A 22,109-nucleotide genomic window follows, 5' to 3' on the forward strand; every position below is an offset into this window, starting at 1 on the left:
GTGGCAATATGGCCTCAAATATGAAAGAATGAACTTAAAGACAGTTTGTATCATTGAATCTGGTGTGTATGTGTGTGCGCGCGCTGTATATAATTATTGCAACACCCTCAAAAGCTATACTGAAAAAAAAAAAAATCAACAAAATACAATCTTTATTGGTTCTGTACATTACATACATCAGAGCCAACTGTACACATTCATCTGGGCCCAACGCAGCAGCCTGTCCTCCCAGTGCGCATACAGACACCGGAGGGTGCAAAGGAAGGGGGGGGGGGGACAAAAAAAAAAAAAAAAGCCCTCAGCTGCATACATTAGGTTCCCATGTTTAAAAAAATAGATTGTTACTGGAAAAAAGGTGCGCCTTCCCCCCCCCACTACAGACCCCCAGATGGCACCAGGTCAGCAAGGCCACTGTTCAGGTAGCAGGTGGGACATCCCATGGCAGCTACAGAAACCAGCTGGAATTTTGCTGGAGTGGACAATGCAAGCGGAAGTACGCTGATCACACACACAAAATTATGAACATGTTTGACATGACCGGATTTAACGGTGTTCCGGTGTCAGTTTTTAACATCGTAAAAATGCAACAAAAAACCATAAAGAATTAAAGAGCTTTTTGTTGGTTTGGGTATGTAAAGGTGGTGTTGTGTCCTAAGTCTCTCTCACACACACCCTCTTCACATCTGTGTATCTTCGTTGTAGTTTCTTATTCGTAGAGTCACCAGTCATTCTCACATGAATGAAAGATACAAATAAAACACCTCCGCTGTAACGTCCGACCCACAGTGATCACAGCACCATGCCATGAACACACCACTGAGTGATGTGTGCATGAGGTCGGCATGTGCAGAGACTCTGTGTCAGGATAAGTGATTGGTCAGGAAAAGGTGTGAGCGGAGCTACAGCGTGATGAGGTCCACCAGGTTGCCTTTAGGTGGGGCCATGCTGTCGGGGAAGAAGTTGACGAGCGTATTGAAGAGCTGTGTGCGCTGAGCATACGTCTGGTCTACACCGGAGAATCCTAAAACACATACGGGAGAATTAAACCAGCCATACACACTGAAGTGCATTTACTGTACATGTACAAGCAGGAAGGTGTTACCCAGAGGAATGAAGTCTGAGTTGGACTTGAATAGTGCTGAAGGAAGCAACTGGAACTGTAAAAAAACACACAAACACACACAGCACAGTAGCATCAAGTTAAAGGTGCTGGACATGTCTGAGGGGAGGGGCCCACAAACCTCTTTAGTCTCGTCAGGGTCTGTGTGGTCAACAGTCAGAGAGAGGTCATTCTGCAGGTACTTCAGCGCACTCAGTGGCTCTGTCTGTGCCTTCTCCTCAAACCTACACACAGTCAAAATCATTGGCAAGATCAGTAGCGTACATTGTGAAACAAGTCCTGTAATTAAAGTGTTTGGCCACTAGAGGGCGGTATGAATTGACACTGAATCTGTACCTCCTTTTTTGACCGAGCATTAGTGCTTTATAATGTGTAAGTAAGATTAAGCAGGTCCAGCTTGAGTATGTGTGTGCATACCTGTACTTCCTGATGAGGTAGCGGCAGTGGCGCAGCAGATACTCTTTAGAGGGACGACACAGTTTTAGGGACCAGAAGTCATCCAGACGCATTTTAGGAGAGCAGGACTTCCCTGGGTTTCCACCAAACAGGTAATGCACCTGCACATAAAACCAGTAATCACTCAAAAACATGCTGCATAGTGCATGTCTATACCAGCCTGAATGTCATGTTTACGTGTGTGACAACAAGTGACACACAGACCTTGTGCAACTCATCATATACAAGCTGATGAGCAAATCGGGGACATGGCTCCTCCTCCTGTAGTGTCTTACTTGGAGTCTCCTTCACCGCCTGATCGTTCTTATACACACACGACCTGTAGACAGCAGAAAGCCAAATAGCGGTGTGTTAACTTGAAGTTATTAAATTGGACAGCGGTGTCTACAGGGTTGGCAACAGAGATGTGATCAGTGCCCTTTTTAAAAGGACTATTTGACTATAAAGGGTGTGTGTGGACTGTATTACACACCAGTTGTTACGTGCAATGTCGTAGATCCAGAAAGAGTTGCGGACATTTTCCTCACGCTTGTCTTTGTCTTTACTGAGACCTGATAGAACATGGATTTCATTCAGCTCTGGATCAATGGTCGCTCGCTGAGTAAAGCCGGTCATAGGAACTACAAAAAGAAAACAAAAAAAAACCATTGTGCATTCAAAAAGTTAATGTCAGATCATTAAAATGTGTATGTATGTAGTTACTGACTGCCGTCAGAAAAGGAAAGGCACAGTGTGCGGGTGGTACTTAGAAGTTAAGGAAATAGCTGAAATTTGACTGGGCGGTAGTGGGAGGGTGTGTGTGTGTGTGTGTGTGTGTGTGTGTGTTACTGCAATTACTTGACACCTACACTAAAGACACTGCCAATCACACACATACATGAGTCATGCTTCATTGACAGCAGATCATTTTAACAGGAAATAGCAGACATCTTTTCACTGATTCACAGCGATTGCGATACTACAAATCCTATTCTGGTGTGTGTGTGCGTGTGTGAGAGAGAGTGCACACGCTTGTTGATGTCTTACCCATGCCAGAGTCCTTTTTGGTACCATCTGAGATTATCTCTACATGGTCAGAGTCCACATCATAGCTAAAGAAGTCATTAAGGTATGTCTTTGACCTTTGACCTCCAAAGACGTACAGGCACCGATTCCTCTGAAGCACATAAAAGGAAAGCGGGCGAACATCAGTGAATGATACTGAACTACAGTGGTTTCTCTTCAATCGTCAAATGGTGTTGCGTAGGAATCATTATTTCAAAAATGAACCACATACCGTGTGGAACAGCATGCAGTGACCAATGCGAGACTGGATGTCCTCAGGACCAGCATTGCAAGAGTCGTCTCTGAGCAGCGTCCACGCCCCGCCACCGCAGTGGAAAGCAAACAGCCCACTGAACTGAGGTTCAGAAGAGCGGCTGTCATCCACACTTCCGTTACATGTCAGGATACGCCCACCAAACGTGTAGATCATGTGCTTCTCTGAGTCCATACACATCTGAGGGGGGAGAGAGTTGGACATGCTGTCATAACTCGGGTTACATTTTAGTGATAGTAGATGGGGAGCAGTAAAAAAAGGCCTCAACCTGGTGGTCAAATACAAGTTTGGGTCCCCCATCAGCAGAAGTGTCTTCACTAAGCAAGGTCCAAATGTCGGCATCAATGTCATAGCGATAGAAATCACTCTTCAGGGACTTGCTATTGCGGACAGACGAGTCCAGGTAACGTCCCAGCGTGTAGATCTGCCGGCGCTGAGAGTCCACACACATTTTGTGACATGAGCGTGCACTTGGCCCACCCTGAAAGAGGACAATCACAACCCTGTTGAAACCAGCTGATACAGTTGTTTGAAAAAGTCTGCATAATAATTTACTCTACTTTCACCAACATTGGTATGTCTTTCAATTTCTAGCAATACCTGAGTACTGAACATTTAACAAATATTTTAGTAAAGCAGTTATTAGTTGTATGAAATTAACTGGATGTACAGAAATGTGGGGATCTTTGTCATTTTGCTGATTTGAATACATGCAACTGCTCAATACTGTTTAATTGCAACCCCTAATTAGCTGGATTAGCTCATTAAACCTTAAACTTCATAGACTGGGGCGTCTAATCATGAGAAAAGGTATTTATGATTGAATTGGGGAAACTGTGGTTCTCTTTGATTCTCCTCTAAAAAGTGACAGAATGGGATCCTCAAAACTAAGACTGTGCCATATCATGGTTTAGGTAAAGCCTAGAAATAGGTGATTTCTGCTCTCACACCACAAAAAGTCACTTGTTGTATGCAAAAGCTAATTTAGACAAGCCAGATCTCATTAAGTGCTGATTGTTAGGATAAAAATTAAGTAATTTGGAAAGAGCTTTGCACAACATTCCAAGAAAAACAGCTGTTACCTACAGACACATTTGGTGACTGTTCCATCATGCTGTGGGTCCTTGTTCAAGATAAGGGATGGATGACCCTTGACTTAAAAACACAGTTTGAAATCTGCAAAGGTATTCATGCAGAAGTAGAATGTTCTGGAATGGCCACCACAGTGCCCTGAATTTGACAATCTATGGGATGATCTGAAGCAGGCTGTCCATGCTCAGCAGCCATCAAATTTAACTGAACTGGAAAGATTTTGAATGGAAGAAGGAATTCTGAATTCATTCTTAAGGAATTTTTAACCAGACACTCATCAAAGGATCTAGGAGGCGTCTAGAGCCTCTTATAGTTACAAAAGGAGGCTGAATAAGTATCAATGTCAATTCTCTGTTGGGGTGCCCAAATTTATTCAGCCGTCTAATTTTGTAATGATGCATATTTTCTGTTAATCCAATAAATTTAATGTAACACTTTCCAAAAGGAATGAAATATATTAAGAGGAAGTTACTTTAAAAGCTCAATTGATGATAAAATAATCCCCAAAAATGATGAGATTCCAACCCAATTAAATTCTTCTATAATCACACCCCCGCTGGGTTCAAATTCTAACCCAAACATTCTAGTTGAAGGCACATTCCTTCACCTGAAGCAAAATGAGTTTCCAGCTATAGAACATTACATTTGGGATATCAGACTCAATCAGGAAATAATCCCTTTTGTGATGCAGAGTATGTTTTATGACACTACATCAGGACAAAATGGATTGACAGTTAGAATGTCTGTGCGGTGAAGTTTTCCTCATTAACCTCTTTCTCGGTGTCTCGTGACAGACAGGACCACTGGTTATCCTGCACACTGTACGTCCAGAAATCTGCCAAGTCCTGTGTTCCATCCCAGCCACCAAAGAGGTACACAGTTTCTGAGAAAGAGGGGGGATGAATTACAGGTCACACGAAAATGACGTAAAAACAGACAAAAATAACCAGATATTTTAAAAAGCCCCCTTGCTCAGTGTAAAGGAGCATTTAAACACTTCAGAGAAAGTAATGATAAGTCAGAAAGCAGGTATAAGCAGTGTAAGTGTGACTGGTGGACTGTAGAAGGGACACATGCAGAGTACAGATATGTGCTAACCTGTCTGGATGTCAATCACCATCTGATGCCCTCCTCTCATCCCTGGTCTGCTGTCATCCCCATCACCTGACAAGACAGACTGTGTGTGAGAAGGGTGCGAAAAGGAGAACAATTCATGCAGTCCATGTGATAGATTGGAAGTATGCTGGTAATCATAATAAAACATCTGCAGGATTTTCCGAGGTTGCCAAGCAGTCTACCTTTGTTACATTTGGGGATGATCTGGCTCCAGCGTGGTTTGTATTCCTGCTGGCTGATGTACTGGTTAAACAACCCATCTGCAGTCCAGACACAGGGAGAGAGAGAGAAAGAGATACAGACAGACAACAAATGTTTGGGCATTCATTTCAGATCAGTGGATGAATGTGCAGTCCACATCACACAATCTTTAAAATACATAAAATATGCTGAAAAGAAAAAAAGAAAGAAAGAAAAAAAAACATAAAAAAAAATTTAATTGTTAAAATGGGATAGCTTGTGGTGCCATTGAGACCCCTAGTTTAGATTCACAAAAGATTGATTTCCACATGCTCACGTCATGTAATAAAATCTCAGCATTTTATTTAAACATAATATGCAATGCCTGAAAACAAATTATATTAAACCATAGTTATTAATTACTAATTAAGTAATTAAAAAAACACTAGCATTATGGAAGATGTTTTATATTTGGTTTTGACGATATATTTGGTCGCTAGGATCTTCCACATTTAATCGGTCAGAAACTTTATGCCACGCATCTCCCTGGCCTGATAATCTTCAGAAGGCTCCTTCAGTATTGTTCTGCTCTCATTTTGCTGTTATTCTGACTCGTTTGTTAATCAATCCATTAAATACCTTGGGTTTGTGCTTTAAGTCAGCCTTAGTCATGGCTGAATTGAATTTGATTGGGAGATGGCGCAAGTTTGAGTCGGATTGGGTTTTAGCAATGAAATGTCCTCAGATCATGAACTCAGCGCTCAATAGGGCCTTGGTGAGGTCAGATGACTAGATGACCGATTACCTCTCACAGCTTTGTCGATGAGCTCCTCACAGGCGTCAAAGTCTCCGTTCAGCACAAGACGCTCATGGAGGTGTGTAAGCATGGGGTGCTCCAGCGCAATCCGCGTCTTCTTCTGCAGTGACTCAAAAGCCTCAGTGTAGTTGTGCTGGCGAAAGTGCTTCAGACACAGCCGAATAGCTTCCTGTTCACGGTACTACTGGAACACAAGAGAACCACTCAAACAGTGCTGACATACAACACTGTAGAATATATCCATGATGACGTGTCTATTTAACATTAATAAGATCTGAACAAACAGGTGGATGCTCTGAAATTTGTCCTCTGCATTTAACCATCTTCCTTAGTGAGCAGTGGGCAGTCATGACAGGCGCCCGGGGAGCAGTGTATGGGGACGGTGTTTTGCTCAGTGGCACCTTGGCGGATCGGGATTCGAACCGGCAACCTTCTGATTATGGGGCCACTTCATTAACCGCTAGGCCAGCGCTGCCCCAATCAAGAGTTGGCAAGAAACATAGCAAAAAAGTTAGGGGATGTTTTGTGCCGTAATAGAAGACGTATGTGTGTGTGTGTGTGTGTGTGTGTGTGTGTGTGTGTATGAGGTGTGTTCACCAATCAGACAGCTGTGCTACACCTGCATACCTACCAGGGAATTCTAAATTCAATTTAAGGGCCTGGAGCATCAGATTTTTAAATCTGAATGGCTCAGGCAAACTCTTGCTTCAGGGCAGTGGTCTAGTGGGTAAGGAATCAGACTCGTAACTGAAGGGTTGCAGGTTCAAATGAGGTACCTCAAGGTACTGACCACACACACTGCTTCCTGGGCATAGTTGCAAACTGTTCACTAAGGTTTTTATTCCCCAGTCACCCACACCCCTAGTCATAGACCCACTCAAAGACCCACTCCCCTCTAACATGTTGAGGTGACTAAGAGACGTAACCGTGGCAATGGAGCGGTGTGTTAGAACAGGCTTACCTTACTGTACCAGTTAAGGCAGGGCTGAACCACATCTGGATCTTCAACGCCATGCAGTTCAATGTACCAGATGCTGAAGTTAAAACTGGGTCCCCATGACATCAGAGGCACTGTGCACACAACACACACCAAGTGAGAAACAGGTCTTATGCTGAACGAGCAACATCTCTTCAGTTTCTTCATGTTTACACGTCCATATGGTGTGTACATTGTCTGCTTTGTTCAGGGTGAACTTTGTCTGCTTTTAAGTTTAAACTGCTGGGAACTGGGAATTTCCCTCTGGGATGAATAACGTATCAGTCTCCATCAAAAACAAAGGGAGCAGAATGACAGGCACCTTACCAATTTTAATGAATCTGCAGGGGAACATCTGCTCATCGATTTTATGCTTAAGTGTAAATGTTTCCTTGTTGAAGTCGTTCTTAAGGCCACTGCAGCAGAGAGAGAGAGAGACAGCATAAGCACAGCAGTGTTGGAAACAGCAGAGAATCTCAGAAGAAGAAAGAGAAGAAAAAAAAATAAAAAATTCACCTAGACAGGAGCTCAGTCATGTTCTCCTCACTCATTCCACCAAACACCTTAAACTTTTTCAGGTTGCACACATGCGTCTTCTCATATTTGCCATAAGTGATGTTCTGAACGATGGCCGGTCTCTCCAGCTTCAGAATGAGGAACTGCAGAGAAGAGTCAGAACTGATTCATGATGACCCCCTTCACCCTACAGGCTGAGCACCCTGGGACTTCCCTGAGAAACACACACTTCCCACCCAATGCATTATGGATGCTGTCATTTGTAAAAGAAGAGAACCTAAAATCAAAAGATGCCCTTTTCAACGGCCAAGCTACTAAAAGGTGTCTCTCTCACAGAGAAATGGCTGCCTGCTAACATCAGGGGTGGGCCCGCATTCAGCCCATATCTCAGCAAACTCCCATCCATCCATCCATCCATCCATCCTTCCTGAAGGCCATTGCGGCGTATCTACTGTTCAAAGAGAGGATGGACAACTGAACTACCATCACCAACAGCCCCGACCTGTTGCTGCAGGAATGACACTGAACTTCAATCCCAAGCTTAAATAAATATTTGATGAACGCTGGAACTGGTGTACAGGGCCGTCGGGTTCTGAATGGCTTTACCTGTGGAGGATAGTTGCTTTCTGAAGACCACCTGGAGGACTGGTCGTTGGGTTTGTCTACTAAAATGTTCCTGGAACAGGAGAAGGAAGAGAGATGTCGCGTCAGGAGACATGTCATGGTCGTTAAGCGGCTTTCTCAACTCGTTATGTGACACCACTGTTCATATACTTGCAATATTTGCAATACTGTGGTCTATATCAGTCGCTAAAGCACTTCACTGCATATCATCCCGTGTATGACCGTGTATGTGACAAATAAAATTGGAATTTGAGTGAGAGTTCGGCTGCGGTTCCGTCTGCAGCGGAGCTCAGGCCGGGTTTAAACAGCCCTGTCCCCCGCTCGCCGTGAGCCCGCGCCTCGGTGCGTGTTTTGCCCCGTTAGCTCGTTAGCTCCGCGAAGGGCCGGGTCCGAGACAAAAGCCCTCGTTCCGAGACTGAAACTGCAGGGAGGCCCCCGCTGGGCCGCCACTAGAACCAGAACCGAGCCCCAGAGAAGCCGCGGCGCGGCCGCACGCGTTACTCACTCCGGCAGATACGTAGAGGAGTACGAGCTCCATTTGTACACAGTGTAGGAAAGCGCTCTGCTCTCAGCAGACTCCGCCATCTTGTTGCAGCAGGAGAGGACGGAGCTCCGCGGCTCTTAAAGCCACACGGGCGCTTTCTCGCCACGGCGGACGGGAGCTCACGCCGAACGCTTTTACACCGTTACATCATTATCACGTCTTATTGTGTTTGCTGTACTGTCTCGGGCATAATTTTAAAATTATGGCTCAGCAAAGAAAGGAAGCCTTGCTGCAGTGGTTTTTCCAAGACCTTTTATTGCCATTGTACAACACAAATGTGCAGGAAAACTGATTAAGTGACAGTGCAAGATATAGTGGCAGTGGTGGCCTAGCGGTTAAGGAAGCGGCCACGTAATCAGATCCGCCAAGGTGCCACTGAGGTGCCACTGAGCAAAGCACCGTCCCCACACACTGCTCCCCGGGCGCCTGTCATGGCTGCCCACTGCTCACTAAAGGTGATGGGTTAAATGCAGAGAAGCCAATTCCTTCAGGATTGATAAAGTATGTGTGTGTGTGTGTGTGTGTGTGTGTGTGTGTATACATACACACACACACACACACACACATATAAATATGAAGTCACCCATATATATGAAGTCACCCATTTATGTAAATCTGACCTTCCCAAGCTTAAATGTAATCATCCATCAGTGAATCATAGTGAGGTGTATTTGTCCCAGCTGATGTCAGGTCTGGACAATAAAGTAATTTCTGCTAAGTGCCCCAGTGGATGTAACTTGGCAAGGCTCTTGTTCTATTTACCATAAATCAAGATTTCATTTATCTCTGTGTTTTTCAGCTTGACCCAATCCCCTGGGTAAGTGCATTTGTGTGTAAGTGAGCCACATTCTACCTTCACTGGTGACTTTATTAGGAACACTCACCTGACCCGATATGTTGATTTTAGACTCATCTACTATAAGGGTAGTTCTGGCTGAACTCAAAAGCGATAGGGTATGGCCCAAGATCAACCAGGTCAGAACAATGACAAATCAGCCGAACAAGGAAACAACAAATAACTTCAGTGAGACATGAGAAATATGCTCAACGTCCATGGTAATTTTTCTCTGGCACAAAATGTATGAACCAAAAAAAGCACATTACCTAAAACGGAGGATGGAACCTATTAAGGATGGGCCGTCTGTCCCCAGGACTATTCCACAGCTGAGGATAATGAGTGCGGGAAGCAAGGGGAAATCGAAAGAGACCAAGATGACTCAGATTAGGGGGTGGGAATAGTTGAAATGTATCCCAACGAAACCCTGAAGGACTGGTTGAAGGAGCTCTATGGGAAATGGACTGAGCCAGAAAATAAAACATATTATCTTGGAGCAATATCTCTGAATGCTGTCCCCTGAGTTGTTTGGCATGGAAAAAAGGACAGGTATGGTCTAATAATGCAAGCAGACGCTAGAGACACACCTAGGCCCTTCACTCCATCAGATCAGAAACCTTGTGAGCCACCCACAAATACCAAATGAACTTAAAAAAAAACAAAACAACAAAAGACAACAATAAAAATTTGAATAAACATTCTGGCCAAACTAAATAAAAAAGGTATAGGGGTGTGGATTATGAAGGAAATAGCCTTTTCCACAGCTTCCACAACTTTTAAGAGGTTAGCATCATCCCTGCAAAATTCTTGATATGACTAAGGTACAGAGAGGCAAATGTCACATCAATATTACAATAGTAATATTCAACCAAATAGGTTGAATGGTGGGGCAAGACCAGAAAACGTAAGCATGATCAGATGAGGATTCTCCACAGTCACAGTAGGGCAGTGGTGGCTAAGGTAGATGGGTTAAGTGCAGAGGACACATTTCGTTGTGCGCACCGTTTGAGGTGCTGTGTTTCACAATCACTTCACTTTCACTTTTCACTGCAGTACTTACAATAGGGTAGCTGAGTCCCAGGATATTTATATTTCTGTTTTTGAGTGATCGGGTTTTTCCATCAGACGTCCCTTCAGGTCCAGTTAGTGGAAGATGATTATGTTGTCCAGGCTTGTAGCCAAATGTCCTCAGATATGACAGTGCTCAACTCTCTATCTCATCTGTGTTTCATGTATTCTGTGGAGTCAGCCTTCATTCATATAATACCATGGTATTGCCTGGTTACAAGACACTTGTTGCTTCCTGTAAATATTGTTGCATCAATAAATTTCATCAATAAATAGTTGAACAACAATTGGTATCTACTGTGTAGCTTCTGACCTGTTCACCTTTCACGTTTTTTAAAAGTAATCTTAGAGTTGAATGCATCTAAAAAAATAAGTCAATCTAGCATGAGGAGGATCTTGCATAATAATACATAATAATACTGATGGAAACCCATTTTATGTATATATGGTCAAGCATTCCTGATATAAAAGCTGGGTTGTATGCAGCCCAACTAAGCAGTTTAGCCTCCCTTTCAATTGGAAAGCAAACAGTGTGTCCATCTATATTTTCAATGAGAAATTCACCCACTGCCTTGTTGTCTGCCTCCTACATTTACATTTACAGCATTTATCAGACGCCCTTATCCAGAGTGACTTACAATCAGTAGTTACAGGGACAGTCTCCCTGGAGCAACTTAGGGTTAAGGGTCTTGCTCAGGGACACAATGGTAGTAAGTGGGATTCGAACCCGGGTCTTCTGGTTCATAGGCGAGTGTGTTACCCACTAGGCTACTACCACCCCTGGCCTCCTGGTCCATTAAATAAAGCAATGGCTGTATTGATATATCAATAAGGATATCTCTATGTTTTTTTTCATTTAGCTGTGTATGATTTATATCAATTTATATCAATTATATCAATTTAATTGAGCTGATATTATCACAGGAGGCCCTAGGGGGTGCCTTTGCCAACATGTCTATGTCTTTTTGCTACTGAAGAGTTGGCAAGGAGCTAAGGTTGTGGCAGGATGTTTATAGTGGAATTTGTCCTTGGCCAAAGGAGGTCGATAATAAATAAAGAGCTGGCACTCTGAAAACAGCCACACTTCCCATAAGTCCCCTTCACCCATCACAGGTGTGTGGCAAGTCAACTGGGCCTAAATGGCTACTGATTATCATTTTCATAAAGGTAAGTAGTGTCACACTGCTGTGATGTGACACGATAAAAGAGTATATTTTGGAGGAGACGTGGACCCAAATTGGTATATGACGAAAAGCGGCAAGTGAGTCTCGACCATTTACTCTGCAAGTGCATTTAGCATACACTGCAACCCCCACGGAGATTGATGCTCACAGAACAGAAACAACAGGGAAGCAGGGCTGAGGAAGGCAGGAGAATGGATTGGCATGGTACTCTTGAATACACACTAGAAGTTGAATGTTACCTGACCTATATCTAGATAAAACAGTTGTGTTGAGCTGCATTTTGTAGCAACTACTACTGTACTGCCTTACTACAACTATTATTACTACTTTAATCAATAAAATATATTTGCCATGCAACATATGATTCAGATGTGATATTTGATCTCACACTTGCCACTGTTCAAAAATCACAATTTGTCTGCAATTGTGACAGAGTCTTTGTGTGCCCACAGACACAAATTCAGCATTCACACATTCACTAATGCACATTCAGCATGTTCATGTTCACTAATGCACATACATTAAGTGCACGTTCACTAATGCATACATTCACTAATGCACATTCAGTAAGTGCACCTAATGCACAGTGCTTTCTCACATCACTGTGGTTCACTTCCTGATGAAATGTTTGATAAGCAATCTGTAAAATTCTTATGGGGTGAGTGCATGTACTTCAAATGTGTATAATGAGCCTGAGTGCATCAGTGAATTCTGTATGAATAATAAGATATGAATAATTAGTAAGGGTGTATAAATGTGGCATAATGTATGTGTTGATTCTTTGTGTATGTGTCAGTTTGCAAATATGTGCATGTTCCTGTTGGTGCTTCTGCTGCCCTGCTCTGAGTAGTAATGTAATAAGAAAGATGTTATACATGAAGCAGAGCTATGGTATAACTGCTTACATGGCCCTGTCATTTTCACACTAAAGTAAGATCAGATGTATATAATAGTCATGAGAGAAAGGGACAGAGAAAAACAAGAGCATGTGTCAGTGTTGACACAAAAGCCGAAGTCTAGTACGGTGCAATGGAGGCAGATGAGTCTCCATCAAAAGTATAGCCATGAGATCAATAGCCATGTCTCCTGGTGATAGTGTGGTTGTGCTGGCTTGGCTGTACTGAAGATGGCCACCTGATTGTGATAACAAAACGGGAAAGAGGTGAGGGACTGTGGAGACATGGCAGGAAGTGAGACTGGTGATGAAGGTGACTGAGGCTGCTCCAAAACCAGGCCTGAAGACCAGGAGAGGTGAGGTTGTGTGTGGACAGCCAGAAGAAGCCCAGGAGGAGAGGGGATGTGACAACAGAGGTGACCCGGAAGCTGATTATTTCCACATGGGCTTTCAGACGGAGACACATGGGGTAGGTCCAGTGATGTGTCCAGCCACCACCAACTGGTGATGGTTAGCAGCTCGAATGGGATGTGTTGTTGTTTGGCGAAGGAGTGATATATGATGTTACCTGCGGCCCCGGAGTCGATGAATGTGGAGATCTTCTGGGCCTGCATTCGCCACTCCAGCACAGCAGGCAAACAAGACATGAGGTGGAGGTTTGGGATGTGGTGGCCGGTAGTCTAGTTGAATGGTCCTATGGTCTTTCAACAGGATGACACTTGCACGTCCATGCCCCTACGACACGCTCCCCTCCCCTAAGGATTAGGGTCTGTGCCTGCATGTCATATTGCTTGTAGCCGCGTGCACATTCAATAATGTACACATTCACTAATGCACATTCAGCATGTGCACATTCACTAATGCACGTTCTGTATAAGTTGTGCACTTGCCGTTACCTCTCTCGCACTTCCCCTTCACGTTCCCTTCCTGGGTCCAATCGGCATGGATAAGGATCCTCCTCATTGTAACGAGCATCAGGCGCAGCTTGCTGTGCCTAATCCACTCCCTTCATAAGCCCCGTGTGATGCGAAGTCCGTAATGTGACTTCCGAGGTTTCCGGTGTGTCTGGACATGAGCTGTGATCACGTACTGGTTAACTGCAAGCTCATGCCCCTTATTCAGCATGTGATGCAGTGCCTTAGTTTTCCCTGTGCATTGCTTCCTCAGCATTCATTGTTCCTCTCCCTTTAGCTTTGGGCGTACAATGCTCGCCTGATAAAGGTCTTCTTCCAAGAGACTAATGCTATCCTGAGCTAAATACCATGAAGGACATAGATGGACAAGTAACAAGAGAAGTTTACAAAAACTGTCCTTTATGGAGATCTTCACTACTTCGCAGCAGCCTCCTAGAAATAAAGCATGCTTATCCAGATTTTTAAAATGATAAACATAATTTACAGTCATTTTTTTTACACTCTTAACGGTGTTTTTTTTTCTGGGCTATGGTACTGTTTTTCCCTTTCACATTTTGAATTTACAATCCACCAATGCAAACAACGAATATGAACATTTTCCCCTGGTCTCAAGAGTTTGTTCAGCTGTGTATAGCTAAGATAGAGTTTCTTATTCTGCTGCATATTCTACCTTGTATCAACAGCTTAATTTCAATAACCAAGAGCCATCTCTGCTGTGTGTGTGAGAGAGAGAGGGGGAAAGAAGCATATTAACCTATTGGTTTTAGTTTACCAATGACTAAGCAGGGCTGACATGATGACTGCCACAGGGCTATCAGTAGATTGTCTGTGATTGGCTAACATAAACTCATCTGATGAACTTCTGTGATTGGCTGCCATCATTCTTATCCTGTGGACGAATAACATTCTCGGACTGGCCTGAGTCATGAGAGCATGAATTACTCATGGTGTGTGACTTCAGTGAGGGTCCTCAGGGTGAGAAGTGACTCACTTAACAATATGAGTAGGAGAGGAAGAGGACGGTAATGAAGAAACGGTCATGCCTTTGGATTTATACTTCACTTCTGTTGCCTGAATTAAGCATATGCCTGAATTAAAAATAATAAAATGATGTAATCAGTATGTAAGTGAAGAAACGTTGGTGCTTTATTTTGTCAGACACTAAACTGGGTCAATGGGTTTATCATATCACTTGTTGTCATGGTGATGCCTTTAGTCTGCAAAGTCTCAATTCTTCTGTTAACATCATCTGTGCATAAGATGTTTCACTTACTATATTTAAAAAGTAAGCTACAGTGTGGGAAATAATTATTTGAACCTTGCAGAAAGGTCAAGTGTCGGGGTGTAAACTGTAGGGCCTGTCAAAAGAAACGATCAGTCTATAATTTCAATGGTATGTATATACTGCAGCAGAAAGTCTGTTTTTTTTTTTTCATTTTTTATTCATTCTAATCAATGAGTGATTTTAGCCTTTCCAAATTGCTCTTTCCTAGAGTAACACCTTTCTTGGAAGGTGTTTCTGGGTTTGGACCTCAGTAAAATGAATCCCATTATTAAATGCAGGGACATCCAGTTTTTTGGTTTTTCTGTCCCCTGCAACATGAAACAAAGTGTCAGCTTCTAGATATATTCACAGATTTCCTGCAGAAAGTGTGGTGGATTCTGTTTCAGTGGGAGTAGCGTAAGGAGAATCACACACATAAGCCTATCCTTCACAGCAGTGTCTTGCGTGTGTATGTGGTCAGGCTCTAGTTTCATTATGAAGTAGAAAAGAAACTGATAGGAAAATGTATGAGATGCAGGAAGGATAAAGGGAGACGGACATAGAGAAGACTTATTTGAGAAGAGCTTGGTGGAGAGAGGATCTTTGCACTCTCACATTGTCAGACAGTTCAGTACACACCTGTTTATCTCTGTGTATTCCTGGTCTTATGTCTTAGTGAAATGCAGGTATTCTCACAAATATAGGAAATAATTTTCACTACACGTAGACAGTTTAGGGCTACAGGAGCTTTTAAATGATCACTTTATCTTTCATACGCACGGGCAAATGAAAAGTAAAGGGTGGCCTCTGCTGTGGTAAGTGGTTTTTAGAGTTCTGGGGTACGTTACTGCTGATGTATTGTGTGTTGATTGGCTGTCTGGCCTGTCAGTCATCTAGGGTATTTTACCTTGATTTGTTTTTTTCTGTGAGACCCGTCTCTCTCTATTTCTGTTGACTCGTCTGGGAACTGTATGAATAATAACCGAAGGAGACAAAATGAGAAGAGTAATAGTCAGAAAGAGGATGACTCAGAGACCCTCTCTTATAATAAAACAAGTTTTGTGCTCAGTTTTTTCACTCCTGTGCTAAGCAAAAGTGTGTGTATATCTGTCGGTTACTTTTTGTAAGTCCAACCAAATGGAGTAGGAGTAAAATCCGCTGCAGCAACTGAGCAGGGCGTGGTCCGGAAGACTTCATGCTGCCCTCATAGCCTGTCAGAGTTTTACGCATTAGCACCGTCGCTCCTTCAAAGATTTAGTTTCTGGTTCATTATCTGGGTTGTCTGTGTACAGATATGGGAAGAAACATGCGGATCTACAAGATCACAGTGTATGATGTGCAGATACTCAGGTTCTGGGGACTGACTGGTGTGAAGAAGGAGGACATCTGGAGGCTTCTGTGTCTTGAAGAAAGCAGCCATAGTGAAAGCAGGTGAGGCAAAACTGATGTCTATGTGATTATAAACTGTATTTTGTCTAAGTATTCTAAAGATCTTAGGAGACCGTAAATAGTGGCATTTTGAAGGTGCACTGGTGCCCTAGTGGGAAAGGAAGTGGACCCGTAATTGGAAGGTTGCCAGTTCAATTCTTGAACCACCAAGATGCCACTGAGGTCCCCTTGATCAAAGAAACGTCCACACACACTGCTCCCAACTGCTTGCTAAGGCTGATGCCAGGTTAAATGGAGAGGACACATTTCGTTCTGTCACCGTGTACTGTGCTGCATTGTTTCATAATCACTTCACTTTATTATTAACATTATATCATCATCACTTTCCATATGATGAGTTCAGTGATTTCACTTAATAATGAACAGCTCTAATGCACAATTTTTAGTTTCCATCATGCATGTTGTTGGTGTAACATGTCATTAAGCTGGTTACATTTGGTCTTCAGATTGTCCTAAAACAAGAGCACACGCTGCAAAATGCTTCCACAGTCACTCCTACAGACAGCAGTCCAACTGTAAGGTAGCAAATGGCTACTTTATGGCCACCTCCAGCCATCACACAGACACAAAAGCATCATTATAAGGAAAGAAATGAATAAAAATAACTGAACCATTGCCTTCTGTTTTATTGTTTATTCAGAGGAAGATGTATGCCACAAAACAGATAAACATCAGTCAATATTATCTGTGATTGTCATCATATTTACAGATACTTTGGTGATTACTGGCTGACACAGATGTTTATATTATCTATACATTGGTACATGCTTTATGTTATTTTCATATAACTGTTGATTGTTGATTGAGCTTCGGGGTGTCTTGGTATTCTTGTCCTCCTGGGGGCAGTGCAAACCACCGTCTGACCGTGTCTCTCAGTTTGGATCGTAACCTTTTACCTTGGTTTAGTAGTAGTAGTAGAAAGTGGGCGGAGCCGTTTAAAGGCGCAATTCCTTCCTGGAGCTCCTGCTGATCTTCAGAAGAGTAAATCATTCATTAGGCTTCAGTTCCTGAGTCTTGATAAAGGCCAGTTGTCCCATTTTGGTAAATTGACTACACTGGACATGAATTTCAGCTTATCCTTAAGCTCATCCCTAAAGAGGCTGTATTCTTGTATTCTGCTCCTCTGATTGGATTCTCAGGTAAGAAACTAAGCCATAGTGTCTAAATAAACGTGTATGTGTGTGTGTGTGTGTGTGTGTGTGTAGGACGGGTGTTTTCCTGGTTGGGCATAGCTGTTGTAACAGGCAGACATTGACGACGGACAGCACATTAAGCAGTTCTGTGGCTTGTGTGTGTGTGTGTGTGTGTGTATCTCTGTGTGTTTACCTGTCTGGAGAGCTGGAAGCTGGACACGGCAGCAGCGATGGAGGCTGGCTGGATGCAGGAGATGCATGTAACATCTCAGGGGGGAAAGGAATGAATTCTAAGATCTCATCAGAACTCTGTCTCTTTCAGAGCGGGATGTTTGTGGTTCCGGCTGAAACACAGGCTGAATAAGACATATCAGAAAAAATCAGATCCAGAGCAAGTGGAACTTCTATTTCGGTTGGATTTGTGTAAGTGACTGTGTGTGTATGACGTGCCTCTCTCTTGATCTGAATTTATTAAATTATTCATAACAGATACAACAATACTATAGTGTGTTCTGTAATGTTTCATATAACTTTAGGGGAAACAGACGTTTCCAGACAAAGAGAGGGTTACTAGACACACAAGAAAAAACACAAAAACAAATGCAGACCCATCAAATAGATGAGTAATATCAAATATTACCACCAGTTATACAATGACCATTTATATTTTCCCACTGCACTATAGAGTGCTTGGTCCTGCTTATTGTTCAGGTGGCACAACTGTTTTTTTCACAATATATGATTCTGGTGTCACTTATTCAGGACAACCTCTCCAATGCTTCAAACAACAACAGTACCAAACCATGGTCATTCAGTAAAACAGGGGCATGTTAAAGGTCCCCTATCATGAAAAATGTCCCATTGTGAGATTATTTAACATTAATATGAGTTCCCCTAGGTGTAGGTGTAAAGAGTGCTTTCTGCTTCACCGTTCAGAGAGTGGCAGCTCATAAGAGGAAAGGTTTACTTAGTTTTTTTCATGCTTTGCCCGCCCAGAGAATTTCCCACCCCTCCCCTAGAAAAAGTACCTCAACCAACCATCATGGCTTCCAAACATGCGAAGCATTTGCAGTGTTATTTTTTTAGTTCCGTCATGTGAGATTCTGAAGAACAAGTAGGCAATTTTTTTTTTCTGGAAAAATGCTGAAACGACTTCCTACATTCCTACACAACTTCCTTCTTCCAGACATTGTGGTTGGTGAATGGTGTTGATGACGTCATTTTCCAACTTCTGTAGGCCGCTCTCCTCCTCATCCCGCCTCTCTCCTCCTCATTAGCATTTAAAGCTACAGACACTGAAATGGCGCTTCCTGGGGAAATCTCATTACCGGACTAGATTTTGATAGTGTCTGTAATTCTGCACCACGGCTGAATTTCAGAAAGAGACTTCAGATACAATATTAGGGGACACTAAGACTGATATAAAAGCAAAAAAAAAAAATTCCATGTCAACAGAATATATATAATAGTATTTGACATTTCATTACACTTCATTAGGAAAAATGTTGGTGCCAAATGGGTGCTTGGGGGGATATTGGAATAATTAATTATTTTTGCCTTGTCTCCTGGTACCCTGTTTTGCTCTGAAATTGTTTGTATAAATGTATCCGTGCCCTGGTCTGTCCTTGTTCTGTCCACTGCCATTCCATAAAATCATAGGTGTTCTTCATAAATCTCACAAATTTTTATATAACAAATGTTTTTACATTGAATAGTGTTTCAATGTAAATAGTGGATGTCTTCTGTATATTAAGGTAAAAGCATATGTCAAAACATATGCTCTGAAAATATTTAAATTAAATGTACAGAGAAAAAAAGGCGGGACATCTGTAGTGAGGATGTGTCATCAATGAGTAGACGCGAGTGAGGGAGGAGAGACACTCTCACACGCTCACACACACACTCTCCCTCTAAACTGTGTAAGAAGAACTGCCGATTGGCTCAGATGTGGTGGAGTAAACTGGTGAGTCTGTGTATATTTGTTCATTTGCAAATGTCTCTGCATTTGATGAAAAGTCTGTGTGACGTGTGTGTGTAAGTATGAGGTTATGATTGTGTTTTACATCATTCCAGCTGATAGTTTGGATTGTTCTTTAATTGTCCCAGGCCTCCGTGAAGATGGCATGTATAATATTAGGGTTTGTGTGTATGTTTGTGTGTGTCTGAGTACATTTTGTTTATTGTGTGTCCATCTGTGACACACGACTCCACTAGTGGCATTCTGGCATTCCTTCGCATTCTGTTATCACTGGTCACCTCATTGCTCATAGCCGCTTCCTGTGTGTAGGCCCTTGAACAGTACATGTAAATAGCATAAGTCTGTTGGCAATGTAGTCTATCATAACATCAGTCTCTTAATTCATCAACTACTTGGTAATAATCTTTTACTTTCTTGTACAGCTGGAATTTGAATGCAATGCCACGATAATCACCGGAAATATATTGCATTATAAGATTGCTATATAAGATGTGGTACAGATAGGAATGGCTGCTCGCTAGTTATCTGTATCTTTGAGATACAGCCCTTGTTGGTTTCTGCCACACATGGACGATTTATTTTAATGATGCTTTTATGAAGTTTCAAAAGGTTACAGTGGGCTGCACCCCGCCCTGCACCCAGTGTTCCCAGGATGGGCTTCGGCAGTCACATGGAATGTCAGTTGATGTCACAAATGTCACCATGCCCACTACCAGCATGCACGTTATCAGTGCTTTAATTCAAGCGTTCTGATAGGGGGATTGGTGAATGTGACATCAGTGAACACTTCCCATGCACTACAGCCTGCACTCTGCCCCATTGTGACAGTCATGTTTAGGGCGTGGCTCCCAGCTCTAGGTTTTCATGGCAGTCAGAATGTTTGGCTGCATTTTCAACATTTTTGTACACCAGCGGGTTCCTCAAAAATAGTCGTTATTGTTTAATGCTGTTTGTTTAGAGCTGGATGTCCAGTCCAACATCCTTGCGATTAAAGTTAGTCAAACCCTGATCCAGTTCCCCTGCGAGGTTACACTTCCAGAGGTAGGAAAAGAAAAGTGAAGCACACATACCAATAAAGTCAAAAAGAAAGTCAATATTCAGTCAGTGAAACTGAAAATGGGGAAATTAAAAATAAATGGATGACTGGTCTATTTTCACACAGAAACAACTCTGCAAGTAAAATCTGAAAGTCTGTGAGTGCTCGAAATGAAATGTAACAGTCCACACTCTCTCTGATGTGAGGTGGTGTAAACAGGCGATGGACGGACACAGTCATACAGAAGCAGGCAGCAGGTGGAGGGGATTTACAGTAAAAGCTCGTGGATTTTGGGAAGTTCACTTGACATTATGCCAAAAGGAAACAGTAAGGAGAGACTGGTGTGTGTGTGTGTGTGTGTGTGTGTATGTGAGGGAGTGAGCGAGTGGGGGGGGGGGGGGGGGGGGGGGCTGTCTGTGGTTAAATTTATTTGACCAACAAAAACCTCATAGATGACACACACCACACACTAGTGTGTGTTTGAGTGTGTGTGTTGACACATCTGCTAGGCCTCTGTGCTCCTGCTGTTCACCACTTATTCAGTTACCGCTTATTTATGACTCAGGGACAAGAAGAGTGTGTGTGGTGTGAGAGAGAGAGTTTGGTGGATCAAAGCTGCCACCTACATGGAGGCCATAGTAAAAGTGACATGACTTTGGGCTGAGTCACCACATCTTGCTCCCTGCCACATAGAACACACACACACACACACACACACACACACACACACACACACACACACACACACACAGTTCCTGGAACATTGCAGTGGAGTCACTAAGTCTTTACTGGAAGTATGCCCCAGATTAGTGTGTGTGTGTGAGTGTGTGTGTGTGCACCACCCTGACCTCTGCTGCTGTGCTACTGAAGTGCATACATCTGATTTATTTAACTTGTGTGAGTGTGGGTGTGAGATTTAGGACTCCACTGAAGTATTACTTCAATGTCTCTACTTGTGATTATCACTGTTTTGTAGTTTTTCCACACAGAGCACCACAGATTGGCCAGTGACCTCAAACAAGTCGGGAGTTCAAATGCTGCAGTCCACAGAGCTTTCATTCAAGATCAACTCTAGAACTGATCAACATATCTGATTCAGGGAGACTCCTGAAGAAGCAGCTGTACCCCACTCTTCAACACACACACACACAACACCAGGCATAAATAGGAGTAAATAAACAGAAGATCTTACGAGTTTCAAAGGCTTGTTGGTACAAATTGATGTACAAGTTGACAGGCCCAGTAGACCATTTATCACCTTCTTTTGGTTCGTAAAACTATTATTCAAAACAACGTCAAACAGAAGAAAGAGTTGTAAAGCACAAACATTGGACATAATTAAAATGTCTCTTGTTCAGTGCTTCAGCTCTCACAGACAGGAGGAAGTAGATGCTGATGCTTCTGTGCTTCCATGGCAACAGTGACGTTTGCTTTAGAGAGGGAGGACACTTTTTCTTCCTGCTCCACCGATAATCGTTGCCGTTAACTTGTGTGTTTGTGGGGAAAAACTAGTCTTGGTTCTACATATGTGTGTGTGTCTGCTGCAGGAGGCTGGTTTCTAGTGGTGGTGTAGATGTGTGCTGAGTGTCTAGCA

At 42.9% G+C, this 22,109-nt stretch overlaps 1 protein-coding gene across 2 annotated transcripts; it reads right to left on the minus strand.

The window, feature by feature from the left end:
• Nucleotides 1–298: 298 nt before the first annotated feature.
• Nucleotides 299–8,846, minus strand: mkln1 (muskelin 1, intracellular mediator containing kelch motifs). 2 transcript variants are annotated; one of them, XM_028954545.1, is made up of 18 exons: nt 8,721–8,846; nt 8,198–8,267; nt 7,592–7,734; nt 7,403–7,491; nt 7,061–7,170; nt 6,088–6,280; nt 5,285–5,362; nt 5,085–5,150; nt 4,757–4,869; nt 3,163–3,375; nt 2,853–3,074; nt 2,603–2,732; nt 2,049–2,196; nt 1,781–1,895; nt 1,538–1,677; nt 1,242–1,344; nt 1,103–1,157; nt 299–1,021 (listed from the first exon to the last, which is right to left on the minus strand). In XM_028954545.1, the coding sequence occupies exons 1-18, from the start codon at nt 8,798–8,800 to the stop codon at nt 900–902; spliced, it is 2,190 nt and encodes a 729-aa protein (XP_028810378.1). In that variant the 5' UTR covers nt 8,801–8,846; the 3' UTR covers nt 299–899. The 2 variants fall into 2 exon arrangements, with proteins under 2 accessions (XP_028810378.1, XP_028810377.1); XM_028954544.1 differs by having other exon boundaries at nt 1,103–1,344.
• Between the last annotated feature and the right edge of the window lie 13,263 nt (nt 8,847–22,109).

Source organism: Denticeps clupeoides, chromosome 15 (assembly GCF_900700375.1).
Source record: "Denticeps clupeoides chromosome 15, fDenClu1.1, whole genome shotgun sequence".
NCBI classification, from domain to species: Eukaryota; Metazoa; Chordata; class Actinopteri; order Clupeiformes; family Denticipitidae; genus Denticeps; species Denticeps clupeoides.

What these genes read in the sequence shown, in the direction of transcription:
- mkln1 (XM_028954544.1), bottom strand. Translation starts at nt 8,800, where the DNA reads ATGGCGGAGTCTGCTGAGAGCAGAGCGCTTTCCTACACTGTGTACAAA. An exon ending in ATGACTGAGCTCCTGTCTAG is followed by an intron (nt 7,492 to 7,591) that starts GTGAATTTTTTA and finishes TCTCTGCTGCAG; the next exon opens with TGGCCTTAAGAACGACTTCA. An exon ending in GGTGATTGACATCCAGACAG is followed by an intron (nt 4,870 to 5,084) that starts GTTAGCACATAT and finishes CCTCTTTCTCAG; the next exon opens with AAACTGTGTACCTCTTTGGT.